Genomic DNA, 20,794 nt, shown 5'->3' with positions numbered 1-20,794 from the left:
CTGAGGCCGGTCCGGGGAGAATATGCTTTCATCCTCATCCGACGTCTCCGCATAGAAATCGGAGCACCCGCCATGTGTAGACTCCATATTGGAGCGCGAGTTTCCATGTGCCTGCCGCCATAACTCCCCGATGTCCATGCCCTTCGTGGGCTTGTCAGGTTTTAGTTTTTTATTTTTTCGCCCCATTAGGCTCGTTTGGGTGTTGGGGTCTCTCTATAGTGGGTTTGCCCCGTTTTGTAAGCGTAAATCGGGCTTTTCTCTTGCTGAGGCCCGGAGCTCAGCAGACATGCGACCGTTCTCTTCACCAGTCAAGCTCCGCCCCCCCAGAGTCGACTTTTAAGAACCGGTTTTTCAGCACTTCTTCCAGTTGCTCCTATCACAGTAATAGTCCTTCCAGATGGAGGAGCAACTAGATTAGTCACCACTGAATGTTCAGCACCAGTGTCGATCATGAACGCACTCCTTTTCCCCCCTATTGATACATCGACCATAGGCTCCGCTCGACCAAGGGGGATGGAGCCCGGTCGGTATCAATAGTCCTCCATGACCGTGTCAGCCAATCCCACGAAGTCCCTACCTTCTCTATCGCGGGACCTTTGCGCTGCTGGAATATACCTGTCTTCCCTAACACTTCCTCTGTTCCCATTACTCCCTCTATAACCATTACTCCCTCCGGGGCCTCCTCTACCTCTCGCTCTGCCTCTAAAGTTTCCCTAGCCTGCCCTGGGTAGGTCTCTCTCGTACTGCTCTCTTTGCGGACATTCGTTCCTCCAATGCCCTTCTTCCTTGCAATACGCGCACTGATTCCTACTCAAAGGCTCCCTACTCCATCTACTATCGCCTCTATCTGGGCCCCGTCTATCTACGCCTGCGATCGCTACCGCTAGCATATCAGCCTTTTTACGCATCTTGCGCTCTTCCTCTTTCTTGCTTTCTGTTTCCCTATTCATATAAACCTTATTCGCTACCTCCATTAGTTGGGTGATTGACATACCTGCAAACCCTTCTAACTTTTGTAGCTTGCGCTTAATATCTCCGTAAGCTTGGCTGACAAAGGCGGAGTTCACCATTCGGGAATTATCTGCGTCTTCCGGATTAAAGGGGGTATACAAGCGGTATGCCTCCAATAATCGGTCATAAAAGACACTGGGCGCTTCATCGCTTTTCTGAATCACCTCAACTGTCTTCGACATGTTAATAGCTTTCTTTCCTCCGGCTTTCATGCCAGCAATTATAGCGTCTCTATAGGCTCTGAGTTGAACCATATCGGCACCATTTACATTCCAATCGGGATCGGTGTTGGGATAATGTGTTGCGGCCCATGCTGATGGATTGGCTTGGTTTAAAGTACGGGCTTTATCCTCTAGTGCTTTAATGGCTGCTTGATTTATTCTTGTCCTTTCCTCATTGTTAAACAAAGTCATTAATAACTGCTGGCAATCAGCCCATGTCGGGTTATGTGTCTGTACTATTGAGGTGAACAGATCAGTCATAGCTTGTGGTTTCTCAGTATACGAGGAATTGTGGGTCTTCCAATTTAAAAGGTCGGTTGTTGTGAATGGGACATATACAAAGACTGGGTCAGCATGTGCCATTTGGCCTGCGGCATCGATATAGGCTGACCCAGGATTCAGACGAAGAGGCATCTGATAGTGTTTTAATTGTTGGGCACCGGTCAACTGTCGGGTCTGTATGGGGCTACGTGGAGGGGCGTCAGTCATAGGTTCCAGTCGGGAAGAAATAGGGTATGGGGATGTGGGAGCTTGGTTTTGGGAAAAGGTGGTAAATAAAACACTTCGAGCCGAGCTAGATGAAGCTTGACCGGAAGTCTGAAGTGGCGCCAAATCAGGATATTCGTTTTTAATGGGGGTTGGTTCTGATTCCGGAAGGGGAGATTTAGTACGAGGGGGGGTGGATCCTGTACTGGAGGAGGAAGCGGAAGTGGATGGGGGTAATGAGGGGAGGGCTGCAGGACTTCCTGCGTTTGCGTCACTTCCTCTTAACGGAAAGTAAGGGGGCGGCAAAGGGATCTCGGACTCAGGGGGCGTGTCCAAAATGGGCCTAACACCAGTCCTAGTGGACGAACAAGTCCTAGCTACCATGAGGCGACACTGCTCCTCGTGGCATGTCCGGAGCCATTTTGGCGAGTCATTTACGGCCTGTCTCCAACAATCAACATAAGGAAACTGGCCGTAAAGTTCAGGCCTACCTGATACAGCCACGTGTAAGCGCTGTACCAGAGTTGGATCCAAACTGCCACGTGGCGGCCATGCCGCAACCAAAGTAGGCCACTCCCTAGTACACAAAGTGACCAACCGTACAGGAGACATTTTAACCCCAAAATCACAAGTTTTAAATCCCTTTTTAAAATTCTTCACCATACAACCTAAGGGATCCGGAATCGTTGACTGCGACGCACCCATACTTAACAATGGAACGTCGTCGACAACGAATACTATACACGCGTACTATTCAACAGTCACACCCGTTTCCTCTGGCAACAGCACCACGTGGTACGGTTACCAAGTGAAACGTACACAATAACAATAAACACTCAGGGAATTCCCGTACACACACAGCTGCTACACCAGTCACTATATAATCAATATTATGCCCTTTGGCGTAACTATACAGTCACCCACGCTATAATTCTCTATATACGAATTACCCGTCTATAACACACCCCAGTAACATCGTCTTTTACAAATAGCGGTTACAGTACGGTTAGCATAGGTCAAAGCACAAGTTAAGGTCACAATACAATTATTAGTGGTTATGGTGTTAAACATGCAATGGACGACAATGATTAGTACTTATATACAGTGTCAGTAAATATACAGGGTTATGGTACCGTGCACTATAATACAGCAACACACTATTAACACTCTCGCTAGACGGCTGAGCTCGCGCTATCTAACAAGATATACACTTTACTAAACAATCGTTAACACATTTACAATTCCCAACTAAACTATTGGCCAGTACCTTGATGGACTACCTAAAACTATATACACCCGTTTTGGTTAGCCACACTGCCCAATCACCACATATAGCGAGCTAGAGAACCGAATTTACACAGGCGCCTCTTAGTCGCACTATCAAAAGTCTAGTGGGTTCCAAATTTACACGCCTTCCCACTTAGCCCAGATAGGTTGAGAGCTAGCGAACCGAATTTACACAGGCGCCGCTTAGTCTCCCGGTCCCTCCGACCTAGCGAACGTAATATACACCCTAGAACGCTAGTCTAGACAAGACACCGGTGTCCGGCTAGGGCTATTTACACCAGGACCCCGCCTGACTAACAAAATAAAACGGTCTGACTAAAGAGCGTTCGATCGAGCGGTGCGCCTTCGCTCCTTCCCTCCGACAGAGGGGGCAGATACACAGATTCAAAACCCCTTTGGGCCTACCGCACAATCGGTATACCCCTAGTGGGTCCTGCCGTCTAAAACAGCAGTTGTCTTACCTCCTCGTTCCTGAACCTGAGTTCACACTCATCGACGGAGACACCCCAGCACTTCTCACGTAGAGGCCGATGATCTCCTGGACAACAGACCAGTGGCGCCGAGACGAAGGGAGGTCCACGCAGAAGTTCAGGGGTGCAGCCGTAGAGAACGTGGGCAAAGATAGACCGTCTCACGCCTCTGCCTCTCAGCTACCGTTGAATGATGAGCTTCCCGGCCAATGCACCAAATGATACCGGAGAAACTGACGGAAGCGAAGCACAGAGAGATGGACACAGGTTTCTTCAGGAAGGAAGAGATTCTTTATTGGATCACCGATCGGGACTCAGAGGGACTAACGTCACCAAAATACAGCAAGTTCTGAGCCCCGGACAATAGTGCAGGCTCCTTATATAGGCACATAACTCCTCCCATATTAAGCTCCACCCGCACATTCTCTTAACCAATCAACACAAATAAGAATTAACTTCCTGTTTGACCGCATGGCTTGTCCAGCACAATGGAGGAGGGGGAATACTACATCCTGTATTCTTGCACATGCTCCGTACACTACTGATCGTATCTTGCCTCGTGCAACCAACTGATCGATACGTCAGCATATGCACGTACACATGCCACGTGGTAATCTCGGCCTACTAAATTTATTTTTACCGAGATTCCACCACACCGGCAATTGACCACCCAGTAGCTGCGGTTAACGGTAGCTTAATTGACTGTTACTGGGTGGTCGCGGTTACACCTAGCCGCCACACGATGGCGGTGTTCTGGAGCTCCCCGGGCAGCCAGCACTTTTCTGCCCGGCTTTCCTACGCCAAACCCGGACACTGTGTCAGCTAAGCACCGCTGAGCCTCCAGCCCCTGGTTCTAATTTGTACCGATTTAACAAATGTATGTAAATTTGGTATTTTATGTTGGGGGAATGTTTTAACCCAGATAGCTATGCCATGGAGCCTATTCGTGTAATTAAAGACTTTGGCTCCATGGCGATTAAACTGTATTCGTGTGGTCTGAGTGCCATTCACCTAATAATGTGCACTCAGACCTGAGCTATCTGGGGATATGTTACATGTCTGTGTTTTATGTGCAAAAAATAACTTTGTGTATTTTAAAGTAATATTGTATCTTGTGTTCACCACGTGCATAATGGAGTCTTGCCTCTGTCCTGGGAGATAATTGAATTACTTCTCAATTATCTCCAGGGCAGAGGGGAGGAAGCCAGGATGAATTGTGGGAAAGTATTGTGACTGTATGTCCTAAAATGCTACTTGTCTGTCCGTTGTTACAGTCTTCCATCTGGTCCCCTAGGGGAGTGTCCACCAGGTGGGAGACCTGCATAAATACAGGGGCAGGTAGCCCTCAATAAACAGACCACTGCTTGACCCTCAACACGGAGCCTTGTCTCGTTCTTGGGGGGATTCACTATATGCTGATAGAGACTGACTGCCAGGAGTGTAAGCCGCTTGGGAGCTTTTCCTGTTCGTCTGCTAACAGCTATTCGTGAGGTTTCGGTTCGGGAGTTTGGAGTGCTACCTTATTCCCTTGTATGCAGTTCGGGAGCTTGGTGCATTCACTTGTATTCAATTCGGGAGTTTGGTGTTCTACAGTAGCTGCCTTTATATCTGAAAGAGGAATATCGCCTAAACGGATTTTAACCCCTTGTCTGCTGAAACGGTCCGTTACAATTGGTGGCAAGCGGCGGGATCGTTCCTACAGCCAGAAGGACAGCTACAGGAGACACCATTTCTTTCGATTTTACAATTTGTGGGCAACGCATGTCTCAGTACAGCGACCCTGACAGCACCAGGATGGAACCAGCAGTGGAGTACGATGAGGGTGTCATGGTTGACCGAGATGCAGTCCGCAAAGGCATCTGGTACCAGGCACTGGGTATTGCGGAGTACCAGCGGAGCGAGAGACTCCCCAAGGAAGACCAGCGATTGCAGAAGCGACTAGCCCTGCGGATGCCCTTCCTGGGAGAGCAGCCCCTGGAGGAATGGGTGAAGGAATTGGAGCTCCAGGTATGGCAGGAAATGTGGCTGGAGGATGCCTACCAGGCGCTCTGGTGGTATGGGGCACAGTACCTGCCCTGGACAGCCGAGCATGACAAGCCAGAGGGAGAGGAGTTTGATGGTCCTGGCTTGTTATGAGAGTCTTTTTCAGAGCTCGAATTTGGGAGCCCTACACAACCCCGGTTCAGTGATCTCTTGGAGTAGAGGGAGAGCAGGTATGACTGGGACGACACTCACGAAATTGAGCAAGACCTGGTCCCCCTGGTGACCCGGGAGTTAGAACAGGGGTACCAGCAGCTGTTTCAATGCAGTGAGAAGGCTCAGCAGGAGAGCAGCAGGACAGACCCAGAGCCAGACCCATTTAGCTGGGACGAGAGAGTGAAGTTTTACTGGTAAGAACCCCAGGTGGCGGTGGAGATGGGACCGAGGTCTCTCCACCGGTCCTGCAGGGAATTGGGAGCCCAGTCTCCATTCCCCAGTGGCAGTGTAAAGTGCAGGGAGAGGAGAGCAGTGTCCTCCCTCCCCAGCGGCAGGCTGAGTTACAGGGGGCAGAGGTAGTTGTTCCTGCCCTCCAGCAGCAGAGTGATATGCCGGGAAGGCAGTGTGAAGTGCAGGGAGAGAAGAGCAGTGTCCCTCCTCCCCAGCGGCAGCATGATTTTTTGGGAATTGGGAGCCCAGTCTCCATTCCCCAGCGGCAGTGTGATGTGCCAGGAATTGGGATCCCAGTCTCCATTCCCCAGCGGCAGTGTGATGTGCCGGGAATTGGGAGCCCAGTCTCCAGTCCCCAGCGGCAGATTATCCAGCAGGGAATAGAGAGCCCAGTCTCCTTTCCTCAGCAGCAGGACTCTTTATTGGGAGGAGAGACAGTCTGTCTCCCTCCACGGAGGCTGGAAGTATGTATGGGAGAGGAACATGCTACCCCCTCTCCCCAGCGGCAGATTATTAATGTGCAGGGAATAGAGAGCCCAGTCTCCTTTCCCCAGCAGCAGAGTGTTCTATCGGGAGAGGAGCCTGTTACCCCCTCTCCTCAGCGACAGCTTAACATACCAGGGGGAGACAGTAAGCCCCACAACTGTGCAGATGGGACCGTGGTCTCTGCAGTTACCACACAGGGGGCAGGGACGGTCGGTCCTGCCCCACAACGACAGGGCTGTTTAGCCAAAGAGGAGACAGCCGGTCTCCCCCTCCGGCAGCAGAGCTGTGTAACTAAAGGGGAGACAGTTGGTCTCCAGCAGCAGAGCTGTGCAGCTAAAGGGGAGACAGTCGGTCTCCAGCAGCAGAGCTGTGCAGCTAAAGGGGAGACAGTCGGTCTCCAGCAACCAGGCTTCAACCAGACTACTCCTGCGGTAGTGCTGGCAAAAGGGCAGAGTACCGCTGGTCTCTGCCCACTCAGCAACCCACCAAGGCAGCCTACCAGTCCCCCACACAGCCGTGGTGAGGCACCTGGACATGGACAAGTTTCTCCTCTACCCAGGTGTAGTAACCAGTTATTGTGGGTGGGCTGTACTGCTGTTTCTGTTGTGTGGGTGGGCTGCTGGACTAACAAGGGCACTGACCGGCATGAGGTCAGATACCCTGTTAGTCTGTTTGGAAAAGGGGAGAGATGTGACGAGACCAATCTCGCCACATTGCATTGGAGGAGCCTGGTTGCTCGCCTGCTGCCTTTGGATTATGGACCGGCAGTTAAACGGTTAATTTTACTGTGCAGAAGGATTTATTTATTCCTTTCTGCACAGCCGTTCGGTAAATTCTATCTACCGAACAAAACAGCCTTCTATCAGCCTCCTCAGAGCCGTGGGAAGCCGGCCGGCGCCGTCAATTGGCCACCCAGAAGCTGGCGTGTGCCCTCCATCTACCTCCCTGAAGCCGCGGTTAACCACGGCTTAACGAGAATGTACCGGCAATTGACCACCCAGTAGCTGCGGTTAACCGCAGCTTAATTGACTGTTACTGGGTGGTCGCGGTTACACCTAGCCGCCACACGATGGCGGTGTTCTGGAGCTCCCCGGGCAGCCAGCGCTTTTCTGCCCGGCTTTCCTACGCCAAACCCGTACACTGTGTCAGCTAAGCCCCGCTGAGCCTCCAGCCCCTGGTTCTAATTCGTACCGATTTAACGAATGTATGTAAATTCGTTATTTTATGCTGGGGGAATGTTTTAACCCAGGTAGCTATGCCAAGGAGCCTATTCGTGTAATTAAAGACTTTGGCTCCATGGCGATTAAACTGTATTTGTGTGGTCTGAGTGCCATTCACCTAATAATGTGCACTCAGACCTGAGCTATCTGGGGATATGTTACATATCTGTGTTTTATGTGCAAAAAGTAACTGTGTATTTTAAAGTAATATTGTATCTTGTGTTCACCACATGCATAATGGAGTCTTGCCTCTGTCCTGGGAGATAATTGAATTACTTCAATTATCTCCAGGGCAGAGGGGAGGAAGCCAGGATGCATTGTGGGAAAGTATTGTGACTGTATGTCCTAAAATGCTACTTGTCTGTCCGTTGTTACAGTCTTCCATCTGGTCCACCAGGTGGGAGACCTGCATAAATACAGGGGCAGGTAGCCCTCAATAAACAGACCACTGCTTGACCCCCAACACGGAGCCTTGTCTCGTTCTTGGGGGGATTCACTGTATGCTGATAGAGAGTGCTACCTTATTCCCTTGTATGCAGTTCGGGAGCTTGGTGCATTCACTTGTATTCAATTCGGGAGTTTGGTGTTCTACAGTAGCTGCCTTTATATCTGAAAGGGGAATATCGCCTAAACGGATTTTAACCCCTTGTCTGCTGAAACGGTCGGCTACAAGTGTCGTACAGTATATTTAATCCCTTAACCCCTTAAGGACCAATCTTCTGGAATAAAAGGGAATCATGACAGGTCACACATGTCATGTGTCCTTAAGGGGTTAAGGATGGTTGGCGTTCTATGCCGTCCAGGTGGGGGTGGTCCTAAATGCTGCAGGGCGGCTGAGAACGTCCCCGTCGACCTAGGGTGCGTCCATAATGCTCAGTGGAGCACGTCCATAATGCTCCCCACCAACCGTCTTTCAGCTCAGTGGGGCATGTCCATAATGCTCCCCACCAGCCGGCTTTTAGCTCAGTGGTGTGCGTCCATAATGCTCCCCAACAGCCGGCTTTTAGCCCAATAAGGCGCATCCATAATGCTCCCCACCAGCCAGCTTTTAGCTCAGTGTGATGCGTCCAAAATGCTCCCCACCAGCCGGCTTTTAGCTCAGTGGGGCGCGTCCATAATGCTCCCCAACAGCCGGCTTTTAGCCCAATAAGGCGCATCCATAATGCTCCCCACCAGCCGGCTTTTAGCTCAGTGGGGTGCGTCCATAATGCTCCCGACCAGCCGGCTTTTAGCTCAGTGTGGTGCGTCCATAATGCTCCCCACCAGCCCGCTTTTAGCTCAGTGGGGTGCGTCCATAATGCTCCCCAACAGCCGGCTTTTAGCCCAATAAGACGCATCCATAATGCTCCCCACCAGCCGGCTTTTAGCTCAAAGGGGCACGTCCATAATGCTCCCCACCAGCCGGCTTTTAGCTGAGTGGGGCCTGTCCATAATGCTCCCCACCAGCCAGCTTTTAGCCCGGTAAGGCACGTCCATAATACTCCCCACCAGCCGTCTTTAACTCAGTGGGGCACATCCACTTGGTACCCTTTAAGTTTACCATAAGAGACAGGGGAGGTTCAAATCCGGAAATTTACCCACGCTATCACTCTACCTGTAAAACCATCTCCCAAACTGATTGGCAAGGACACGCCACCCACCAGCTGTGATGACAAATCAGGACCCAAAAAGAAGGGAGGGTAGAAATGAAACGGTTTCTGGCACGGATCCCAAGTGGCACTGAGGTAGGCTAACTAGTCACCACCCACTCCTTAACATACAAAGACACCCACACAAACTTAACCAATCATAGACCATCCATCCTCACACTCATACATGTGCCTTTTCCATAGCTGCGCTATGTCCCTTGGGTCTTTCTCTCCTGGGAACCAGACTTATGGCATGAAAACCCAATGCTTGTCATTAGCACAAGATACCCATTGCCATCTCTTGTTATTGTTTATTCCTGTATTCAAAAGATCAGACAACATATAGTGATAGAACGGAGATCGCTACTGCTCCACGGCCAGTCTTCAGAGACAGAATGCCACATCAGCTCACTTTATACCTTTCAACAGCCTCTAAGGAAGAGGAAGGCTGTCCTTAAAGGCGCTCCATGAGTCAGGGCATTACTGCTAGAATGGACAGGACACTGGGATCTAGGATTGCACACAGTGTGTTCACAAAATGTCTTCTCTCTTTCCAGGACACGATACCATCCATCAGCTCGCTCAGCATGCTAGCAATTTTTGGCTTTGTTGCATTTTTTGAAATTGGCCCTGGTCCCATCCCGTGGTTCATTGTGGCAGAATTGTTCAGTCAGGGTCCACGTCCAGCAGCTATGGCTATCGCTGGTTGTACCAACTGGACATCTAATTTCATAATCGGCATGTTTTTTCCCTATGTGGCGGTAAGTGAGAGTGGGCTAAACAACAGTGCAAGAGAATAAACAGGCAAATATTGAATCGATGAACAAAAGTCAGTCCCTCCTTGGGTCACAGCATACTACTCACAAAACCCGTTTAAAGATCAGTCCCTCCCAGGCTTACAGAATACTAATCACAAAACCCGTTTAAAGATTGGTCCCTCCCAGGCTTACACAATACTAATCACAAAACTCATTTAAAAATGAAGGTTATATTTAAAAAAAAAAAAAGTTACATTACTATTCAAAAAAACTCCACATACAGTCAGGTCCAAAAATATTGGGACATCAACACAATTCTAATCTTTTTGGCTCTATACACCACCACAATGGGTGAAATGAACATGATGTGCTTTAACTGCAGACTTTCAGCTTTAATTTGAGGGTATTCACATCCAAATCAGGTGAACGGTGTAGGAATTACAACAGTTTGTATATGTGCCTCCCACTTTTCAAGTGACCAAACGTAATGGGACAATTGGCTGCTCAGCTGTTCCATTGTCAGGTGTGTGTTATTCCCTCATTATCCCATTTACAAGGAGCAGATAAAAGGTCCAGAGTTCATTTCAAGTGTGCGATTTGCATTTGGAATCTGTTGCTGTCAACTCTCAATATGAGATCCAAAGAGCAGTCACTATCAGTGAAGCAAGCCATCATTAGGCTGAAAAAACAAAACAAACCCATCAGAGAGATAGGAAAAACATTAGGTGTGGCCAAATCAACTGTTTGGAACATCCTTAAAAAGAAAGAACGCACCGCTGAGCTCAGCAACACCAAAACACCCGGAAGACCACGGAAAACAACTGTGGTGGATGACCGAAGAATTCTTTCCCTGGTAAAGAAAACACCCTTCACAACAGTTGGCCAGATCAAGAACACTCTCCAGGAGGTAAGTGTATGTGTGTCAAAGTCAACAATCAAGAGAAGACTTCACCAGAGTGAATACAGAGGGTTCACCACAAGATGTAAACCATTGGTGAGCCTCAAAAACAGGAAGGCCAGATTAGAGTTTGCCAAACAACATCTAAAAAAGCCTTCACAGTTCTGGAACAACATCCTATGGACAGATGAGACCAAGACCAACTTGTACCAGAGCGATGGGAAGAGAAGAGTATGGAGAAGGAAAGGAACGGTTTATGATCCAAAGCATACCACCTCATCAGTGAAGCATGGTGGTGGTAGTGTCATGGCGTGGGCATGTATGGCTGCCAATGGAACTGGTTCTCTTGTATTTATTGATGATGTGACTGCTGACAAAAGCAGCAGGATGAATTATGAAGTGTTTCGGGCAATATTATCTGCTCATATTCAGCCAAATGCTTCAGAACTCATTGGACGGCGCTTCACAGTGCAGATGGACAATGACCCGAAGCATACTGCAAAAGCAACCAAAGAGTTTAAGGGAAAGAAGTGGAATGTTATGCAATGGCCAAGTCAATCACCTGACCTGAATCCGATTGAGCATGCATTTCACTTGATGAAGACAAAACTGAAGGGAAAATGCCCCAAGAACAAGCAGGAACTGAAGACAGTTGCAGTAGAGGCCTGTCAGAGCATCACCAGGGATGAAACCCAGCATCTGGTGATGTCTATGCGTTCCAGACTTCAGGCTGTAATTGACTGCAAATTATTTGCAACCATGTATTAAAAAGTGAAAGTTTGATGTATGACTGTTAATCTGTCCCATTACTTTTGGTCCTTTAAAAAGCGGGAGGCACATATATACAAACTGTTGTAATTCCTACACCGTTCACCCGATTTGGATGTAAATACCCTTTCATTTCAAACTGTGACAGACCCATCCGTATGGACTAAGAATACTGTGTTCGTCTGTTTTGCCGTTTGCATGAATCTCCCCGTTCGTATGCCTGGATTAAGGGAATGCATTTGTTTGCCGACCGCCACTCCCGAATGGACGGCCACCCAGGAGAAAAGTGTGTTGCTCGTTAACCTATTGATCCCAATTAGAACGTTGAGGTTAACCGCAGACAGGGTGGTCGTCGTTCGTATGTCGACCACGAGGCGGCGGCCATTTTAACTATGCGGAAGCCCAGCGGTGTTCGATGATTATTTCATGGACCTCAAAACGGACACCGCTGAAGCCATCCACTTCCCCTTCTCCATCGACAGAGGTATACGAACACCAGCCGTTCGGGAGACTTAATGACACGAATGGACTTAACCCAGATAGCCGTCCCATGGAGTCGATCGCATACCGAAGGACTATAACCAACTTAGACTCCATGGCGATTGAACTATGCGTATGGGATCTGAGCGCTATTCGCCAATAATATGCACTCAGATCCAGGCTATCTGGGGAGATGTTACACAAATGTATTATGTTCGGCAGTTAGAAAGTTATATATTTTAATGTATTTTATAACTTTGAATTAAAATGGCGATGTGCCTCTGCTCGAGGAGATAATTGAATTACTTCCCAATTATCTCCCGAGCAGAGGGGAGGAAACTGTGATGCATGCTGGGAATATTGTGGGGATGTAGGTCTGAAATGTCCCCATGTCCTTCTATTATTCCAGTCTCCCATTTGGTCCCCTAGGGGAGTGTCCACCAAGTGGGAGACCTGCATAAATACGGGCAGGTAGCCCACAGTAAGTTCGTGTTTTACCCTCAAAGTGGAGCTTGGTCTCGTTATTGGGGGGGGGGGGATTTTATTACCGGCGACTAGAGACTGCTTATGGGAATTATATGCCGCTTAGGATCTACGGCCATTCGGCTGTAAGTGGCGATTCGTACGGTTGGAGCTCAAGAAGGGAGAAAGCCGTACAGGTACCGTTCGAGAGTTTGGAGGATTCTCTAAGTAGCGGTTCGTATGATTATACTGCATACGCTACCCGACTACAGTATTGTGACCGGGGAACATCCACTAAACGGCGGTTTGGGTATTTATGACCGGAGGTACCGTAACAACTGGTGGCAAGCGACGGGATGACCCTCATCACCCAGAGACACCATTACAACCAGGATTAAATGGAGGCACAATACCAGAGGCTGAAAAGAGCTACCCTGAAAGATTTATTGGAGCAAAGAGGCGGACAAGCCAGTAACCTCAGGAAGAGGGAAATTAATGCACTATTGTTAGAAATGGACGGAGTACCAGAGGCAGAGGGAACCAGTGGGCCCAGCACAGCTGATAGAACCCCCGAGGAGGCAAGCTTTGACCGGGCGGTAAAAATCAGGCTGGCCCATTATGGTCCCAATTCGTCTACAGAGATCATCACCCAGGTCATAGCCGCTGTGGAGGCCAACCTGCTACGCCAAAGCGGTGCTGCAGCAGCCCCAGTTACAGCAAACCCGGGGGAAAGAAAGAAAGTGCCATTTACAGCATTTAAGCCTTTTGTGGAGGCAGAAGGAGAGATTGACGGGTACCTTGCGGATTTTGAGCGGCAATGTGCCCTACACAAGGTACCCCTGGAAGACTGGGTTACTATATTGTCCGGCAAGTTATCCGGCCGGGCCAGTGAGGCTTTTCGGGCCATTCCTGATGAGGAGATCGGGGATTATGGGGCTGTCAAGGAAGCTCTGCTCTCCAGGTATGCTGTTACACCAGAGGCATACCGGAGGCGATTCAGAGATACAGTTAAATCAGCTGGAGATGCTTATGTTGAATGGGCATGCAAAGTGCACCGCACCGCTGCCCACTGGATGGCAGGGTGCCAAGCTGTATCCGGGGAAGAGGTGCTGCAAATGTTCCTGTTGGAACACTGCTTTGAAAAATTATCTACAGGCGTTAGAGAGTGGGTAAGGGACCGTAAACCCTCCACTCTACATGAAGCAGCTCGCCTGGCAGACGAGTACACGGATGCCCGTAAACTGGACAGTGCTATTGGAAAGGCTCCTATCAGAGTGGAGTACCGACCAGCAGCACCTCCAACAGCTACCGTCTACCAACCCCCGATGAACCGGCAGTCAGCACCTCCTCCACCTAATCAGTATCAGCAGCCCCCCCGGTTCAATGCACGGGACTATTCTCAACCCATCAGGTGTTTTTTATGCAAGCAACTGGGGCACAAGCGACCAGAGTGCCCAATGAATAGTGCTAACCAGGCCCAGTCCTGGAGGAAACCAGTTGGCGGAAATCCACGACCACCTCTCCCGGCTGCTCACTGTGTAGAGGAGGAGGAATGCTGGGGCATCCTGCATGAGGCCGATCCTGTCCAAGCTGCCCACCGAGATAACAGACAGCACCACCGGCAATCTGTCAAGGTCAACTAGAAGGAGGTCAGTGGTCTACGGGACACCGGTGCAACCATGACATTGCTTCAGAAGCACCTGGTGTCCGAGACCCAACATACTGGAGACACGGTAGCAGTGCGAGTAGCCGGAGGTGCCGTATTTTGCCTACCCGTTGCCCGGGTACATTTGGACTGGGGAGCAGGCGCTAGACACGTGAACGTGGGGGTCATGAAGGATTTACCAGCAGATGTCCTCCTTGGCAATGACTTAGCACCCCTTGTTTCGGCCTTCGCTCCCACTGAAGGTCCCGCTGAAGTGGACGCTGTCACGACCCGTGCCGCCGAGACCGGCCCACCTGCTGCTGAGACCCAGGTAAGACTCTCTACCCCGACTTGTACCTTAGACCAGGCCCGTTTAGACTGGGATACCCCAGAGATGTATGGGAAGGAGACCAAGACCGACCCGACTTTAGCAAAGTACAGAGCCAGGGCCGATTCTGGGGGAGAAGGGGTGGATGGAGGACATTACGAGTGGGTGGGGGATAGGCTGTACAGGATCCCTAAACCGTCCCAGAAACCGAATGCCCCTCCGCAGAATCGGCAGCTAGTGGTGCCTGCGAAATACCGGCAAGAGATTCTGCGGATTGGGCACGATGTACCCTTAGCGGGCCACCTAGGCTCCCGCCACACAGCTCATAGAATCACCCAAAACTTTTTCTGGCCTAACTTTAACCGAGATGTGCGGGTTTTTTGTAGCACGTGTGACACATGTCAACGGGTAGGTAAAAGGGGGGGATCACCAAAAGGCTAGGCTCCAATCGATGCCTATCATTGGAGAACCCTTTTCCCGCATAGCCGTTGACATTGTGGGAACGCTGGCCAGGGCTAGCCCCTCCGGTAAGAAATACATTCTTACCGTGGTGGACTATGCCACACGTTATCCAGAGGCAGTAGCGCTGTCTAATATAGAGGCAGAGACGGTTGCTGATGCCCTGGTTAAAACTTTCACTAGGGTCGGGTTCCCTCGAGAGATCCTCTCTGATCAGGGAACTCAGTTCACCGCTGTGCTTACCCAGCAGCTGTGGAAGGTGTGCGGCATCAAACCGTTGCTTAGCTCACCTTATCACCCACAGACTAACGGTCTCTGCGAGCGATTTAATGGCACCCTCAAACAGATGCTGAGGACCTTTACTGACACTTGCAGGGACTGGGAGCGATTCCTGCCTCATCTGCTATTTGCGTACAGAGAGGTGCCCCAGGAATCTACTGGGTTCTCCCCCTTTGAGTTACTCTATGGGAGAAGGGTCCGTGGACCCCTAGATCTCATTAGAGGACACTGAGAGGGGGAGACAGAGCAAGAAGGGACCCCCATAGTACCATATGTCCTGGAACTCCGGGACCGCATGGAGAAACTGTCCCTGATGGTAAGGGAGAATCTCCAGGCGGCCCAGGGGAGACAGAAGGGATGGTACGATCGGGGTGCCCGACAGCGGGTCTTCCAGGTTGGGCAGAAGGTTCTAGTGCTCAAGCCTGTGAAGGCAAACAAGATGCAAGCATCTTGGCAGGGCCCGTATAAAGTGCTAGCTCAGATATGTGATACTACCTATCTTATAGCCAGCTGTTCAGATGAAAGGATTCAGCGATCTTTTCATGTGAACATGCTGAAGGAGTATCAGGAGCGATCAGAGGATGTTGCGGTAGTCTGTGCCCCAGCTACTGACGACCCCGAGAACTTACCTTTACCTGACTTGTTAGAGAAGGATCCCCAGACTGACCTTACTAGTCTTGTGCAACTAGGAGACCGACTAAACCCGGCAGAGAAGGTACAGGCAAGACAGCTTCTGTGGGAGAAGCAGGCGACGTTCTCCCAAGAACCCGGGTACACCACCCTAGCTGTGCACAAGGTCGAGACACCCGGACAGAACCCCCTACGACAACCCCCATACCGTATCCCTGAAGCAGTCCGAGAAGGAATGCGGAAGGAGATGCAAGAGATGACCCGGCTGGGGGTTATCGAGCACTCAGACAGCCCTTGGGCCTCGCCTGTAGTCCTGGTGCCTAAGAAAGATGGGACCACCCGGTTCTGTGTGGACTACAGGCGGCTCAACAAGCGGAACACCACTGACGCCTACCCGATGCCCCGGGTAGACGAGTTATTAGACCGCATTGCCAGGGGGCGCTATCTGACCCCCATTGACCTGTGCAAAGGTTATTGGCAGATGCCCCTGGCCGAGGATGCTAATCCTAAGTCAGCATTCGTCACCCCATTTGGTCTATACCAGTTTAAGGTTATGCCATTTGGGATGAAGAATGCTCCGGCTACCTTCCAGCGTATGGTGGATAGGCTCCTCGATGGCTTCCAGGAATTTGCATGTGCACACCTGGATGACATTGCGGTCTACAGTGAGTCCTGGGAAGACCACTTAGTACACGTGGGGGTGGTACTGGACAAGATTCGGGCCGCCGGCCTGACCTTGAAGCCGGACAAGTGCCATTTAGGCATGGCAGAAGTGCAGTACTTGGGTCACAGGGTAGGATGTGGGAGCCAGCGACCAGAGACGGCCAAGGTAGAGGCGGTAGCTAACTGGCCCACACCTATTACCAAGACCCAAGTGCTGGCCTTCCTGGGGACAGCAGGGTATTACCGACATTTTGTCCCCGACTACAGTACGGTTGCCAAGCCCTTGACTGACCTGACTAAGAAGAACCTCCCTAAGCAGGTCCTGTGGTCTCCAGCTTGTGAAGCCGCGTTTCAGGCACTGAAGCAAGCTCTTGTAAATGCCCCTGTCCTGGCTGCCCCAGTCCCTAACAAACGTTTTCTTGTACATACAGATGCTTCCATGTATGGACTGGGGGCTGTGCTGAGCCAGGTCGGGGAAGATGGAGGAGAGCACCCTGTCGCATATCTCAGCAGAAAGTTACTACCCCGGGAAGTGAGTTATGCGGCAGTGGAAAAGGAGTGTTTGGCCCTTATCTGTATGGACAAGAATTTTCTCTTATAACAGACCACAATCCCCTTGTCTGGCTTAACCGGGTCTCAGGAGACAATGGCAGGCTGCTGAGGTGGAGTTTAGCCCTACAGCCTTACAACTTCACCATCAGCTACCGACCCGGTAAGCAGAATGGGAATGCGGATGGGTTATCCCGGCAAACAGACGTCCCTATTTCTCCTAAGTCCGGTCATCCCCAAGTTGACCCGCCAAAGGGTCAAGCCGGGTCTGCCGGAGTGTTCCACAAGGGGGGAGCCGTGTGACAGACCCATCCGTATGGACTAAGAATACTGTGTTCGTCTGTTTTGCCGTTTGCATGAATCTCCCCGTTCCATGCCTGGATTAAGGGAATGCATTTGTTTGCCGACCGCCACCCCCGAACGGACGGACAGCCACCCAGTGTGTTGCTCGTTAACCTATTGATCCCAATTAGAACGTTGAGGTTAACCGCAGCCACTTCTCAATTAAGACCGAAGACAGGGTGGTCGTCAATCGTATGTCGACCACGAGGCGGCGGCCATTTTAACTATGCGAAAGCCCAGCGGTGTTCGATGATTATTTCATGGACCTCAAAACGGCCACTTTTGCAACCGAACACCGCTGAAGCCATCCACTTCTCCATCGACAGAGGTATACGAACACCAGCCGTTCGGGAGACTTAATGACACGAATGGACTTAACCCAGATAGCCGTCCCATGGAGTCGATCGCATACCGAAGGACTATAACCAACTTAGACTCCATGGCGATTGAACTATGCGTATGGGATCTGAGCGCTATTCGCCAATAATATGCACTCAGATCCAGGCTATCTGGGGAGATGTTACACAAATGTATTATGTTCGGCAGTTAGAAAGTTATATATTTTAATGTATTTTATAACTTTGAATTAAAATGGCGATGTGCCTCTGCTCGAGGAGATAATTGAATTACTTCCCAATTATCTCCCGAGCAGAGGGGAGGAAACTGTGATGCATGCTGGGAATATTGTGGGGATGTAGGTCTGAAATGTCCCCATGTCCTTCTATTATTCCAGTCTCCCATTTGGTCCCCTAGGGGAGTGTCCACCAAGTGGGAGACCTGCATAAATACGGGCAGGTAGCCCACAGTAAGTTCGTGTTTTACCCTCAAAGTGGAGCTTGGTCTCGTTATTGGGGGGGGGGGATTTTATTACCGGCGACTAGAGACTGCTTATGGGAATTATATGCCGCTTAGGATCTACGGCCGTTCGGCTGTAAGTGGCGATTCGTACGGTTGGAGCTCAAGAAGGGAGAAAGCCGTACAGGTACCGTTCGAGAGTTTGGAGGATTCTCTAAGTAGCGGTTCGTATGATTATACTGCATACGCTACCCGACTACAGTATTGTGACCGGGGAACATCCACTAAACGGCGGTTTGGGTATTTATGACCGGAGGTACCGTAACACAAACCCATTGTGTTGGTGTATAGAGCCAAAAAGATTAGAATTGTGTCGATGTCCCAATATTTATGGACCTGACTGTATATACACACCTGTGTACTAATCAGGAAACACGTTTAAAGATCGGTACATCTTAGACTTACAGCATACTAATCACGAAACACATGTAGGGGGTCGATCCTTCCAAGGGTTACAGCATACTTATGATGAAACACGTGTAGGGGGGTCGATCCTTCCAAGGGTTACAGCATACTAATGATGAAACACGTGTAGGGGTCGGTCCTTCCAAGGGTTACAGCATACTAATGATGAAACACGTGTAGAGGTTGGTCCTTCCCACGGTTACGGCATACTAATGACGAAACACGTGTAGGGGCCAGTCCTTCCCACGGTTACAGCATACTAATGATGAAACACGTGTAGCAGTCGGTCCTTCCCACGGTTACAGCATACTAATGATGAAACACGTGTAGGGGTCGGTCCTTCCCACGGTTACAGCATACTAATGACGAAACACGTGTAGCGGTCGGTCCTTCCCACGGTTACAGCATACTAATGACGAAACACGTGTAGCGGTCGGTCCTACAGCATACTAATGACAAAACACGTGTAGCAGTCGGTCCCTCCCACGGTTACAGCATACTAATGATGAAACACGTGTAGCAGTCGGTCCTTCCCACGGTTACAGCATACTAATGATGAAACACGTGTAGCAGTCGGTCCTTCCCACGGTTACAGCATACTAATGACAAAACACGTGTAGCAGTCGGTCCCTCCCACGGTTACAGCATACTAATGACGAAACACGTGTAGGGGTCGGTCCTTCCCACGGTTACAGCATACTAATGACAAAACACGTGTAGCAGTCGGTCCCTCCCACGGTTACAGCATACTAATGACGAAACACGTGTAGGGGTCGGTCCTTCCCACGGTTACAGCATACTAATGATGAAACACGTGTAGGGGTCAGTCTTTCCCACATTAAAGTATACCATCGCCACATTTAAGGGTCAGTTCCTCTTAGGATCACAGCGTACAGATGTTTACTGTATGGGTGAGTGCTTTCTCTAAAAGACATGAACATCTAAAGCAGATGGGGTGGAGAGAATATCCTCAAAACCGTTCTTGCACTCATCTGGTTTCCATTTATTCCTTTAACTCTTAGGATTTATGTGGACCCTATGTTTTCCTCCTCTTTGCCTTCCTGCTCCTGGGTTTTCTGATATTTACCTATTTCCGAGTACCTGAAACCAGGGGGAAATCATTTGATGAAATTGCCCATGCTTTCCGAGGGAGGAACCTGTCACTCTTGGATATGGAAGTGAAAGCAAGTACTGAGCTGGACAGTTTGGGAGGTGGTGGAGCCGATGAGGAGGAGTGAGCAGCCAGCATTTGGACCCCTAGAGATCATGTCATTCTATACATTCATGGATCCCAGCCCTCAGCTGCTGCTCACTTGGGGCAGAAAGAGAGCAAGGGAGGTATTTGGGCAGGAGACCAGTAGTGGGCTATATAAAAGTGTTGTATATGATGAGTGCCTTGCTATGTATTAAGTACATATGTATAAAAGATGTGTATATTTTTTGCTGTGTAATTAAATATATTTATATACCAGCCCAACCCATTCAAACTATTTATTTGAAAAGCTAAACATCTATAAGATATCCCACCCAAGCCCCCCATATGTCATCTAGCTGTCTGCCATGTAAATTAACTTTTACCCTAGTTAGAACTTGGCTTTGATTTAGGTGACCCTTTATGTCTGTCTTAACAATAGATGCAGTTTTGCACCAAGGGTTAGTGACTTAACTCTGAAATGTCAAGTTTAAACAGAATGGGAAACTTACAAATTACACATTGAAGAGTTATTTTGCCCCTGGTTTCTCCACCCCCATTTGGATTTAAACTGTAGAAATATGATGTTTAGAGAATAAACCTGTTTAGTAGCTGTAAATAGTTTATTGCATTGAGTATATGTAACACATCAAGTGCAAACAGAACATTAAAATGGGAACATAAAGAAGTCATTCATTTGGGAATACCAATAGCTAGGATTTTAGTTTCTGGCAAATCTAGATCAAACTACGCCCATTCCTGGATAAAAGGTTTGTGTGGTGAACCTTTGGCAGAAGAGCAAAGTTCTCATGTCTTCCTCTCAGGTTATGGATAGCCTCATGTGA

At 49.6% G+C, this 20,794-nt stretch overlaps 1 protein-coding gene across 1 annotated transcript in view; it reads left to right on the top strand.

Moving 5' to 3' along the window:
• Window positions 1-20,070, top strand: part of SLC2A4 (solute carrier family 2 member 4) — a 150,443-nt gene extending 130,373 nt beyond the window's left edge. Inside the window, exons 10-11 of the mRNA XM_063449854.1 lie at window positions 9,794-9,997; window positions 19,780-20,070. Of these exons, the coding sequence (XP_063305924.1) occupies window positions 9,794-9,997; window positions 19,780-19,995 (420 nt within the window). The 3' untranslated portion in view covers window positions 19,996-20,070. The remainder of the gene's footprint in view (window positions 1-9,793; window positions 9,998-19,779) is intronic.
• Window positions 20,071-20,794: the final 724 nt, after the last annotated feature.

The sequence above is a fragment of the Pelobates fuscus genome, chromosome 3 (genome assembly GCF_036172605.1).
Source record: "Pelobates fuscus isolate aPelFus1 chromosome 3, aPelFus1.pri, whole genome shotgun sequence".
NCBI lineage: Eukaryota > Metazoa > Chordata > Amphibia > Anura > Pelobatidae > Pelobates > Pelobates fuscus.
Note: the sequence above shows the minus strand (reverse complement) of the source record. Positions and strands in the feature narration are given on the sequence as shown.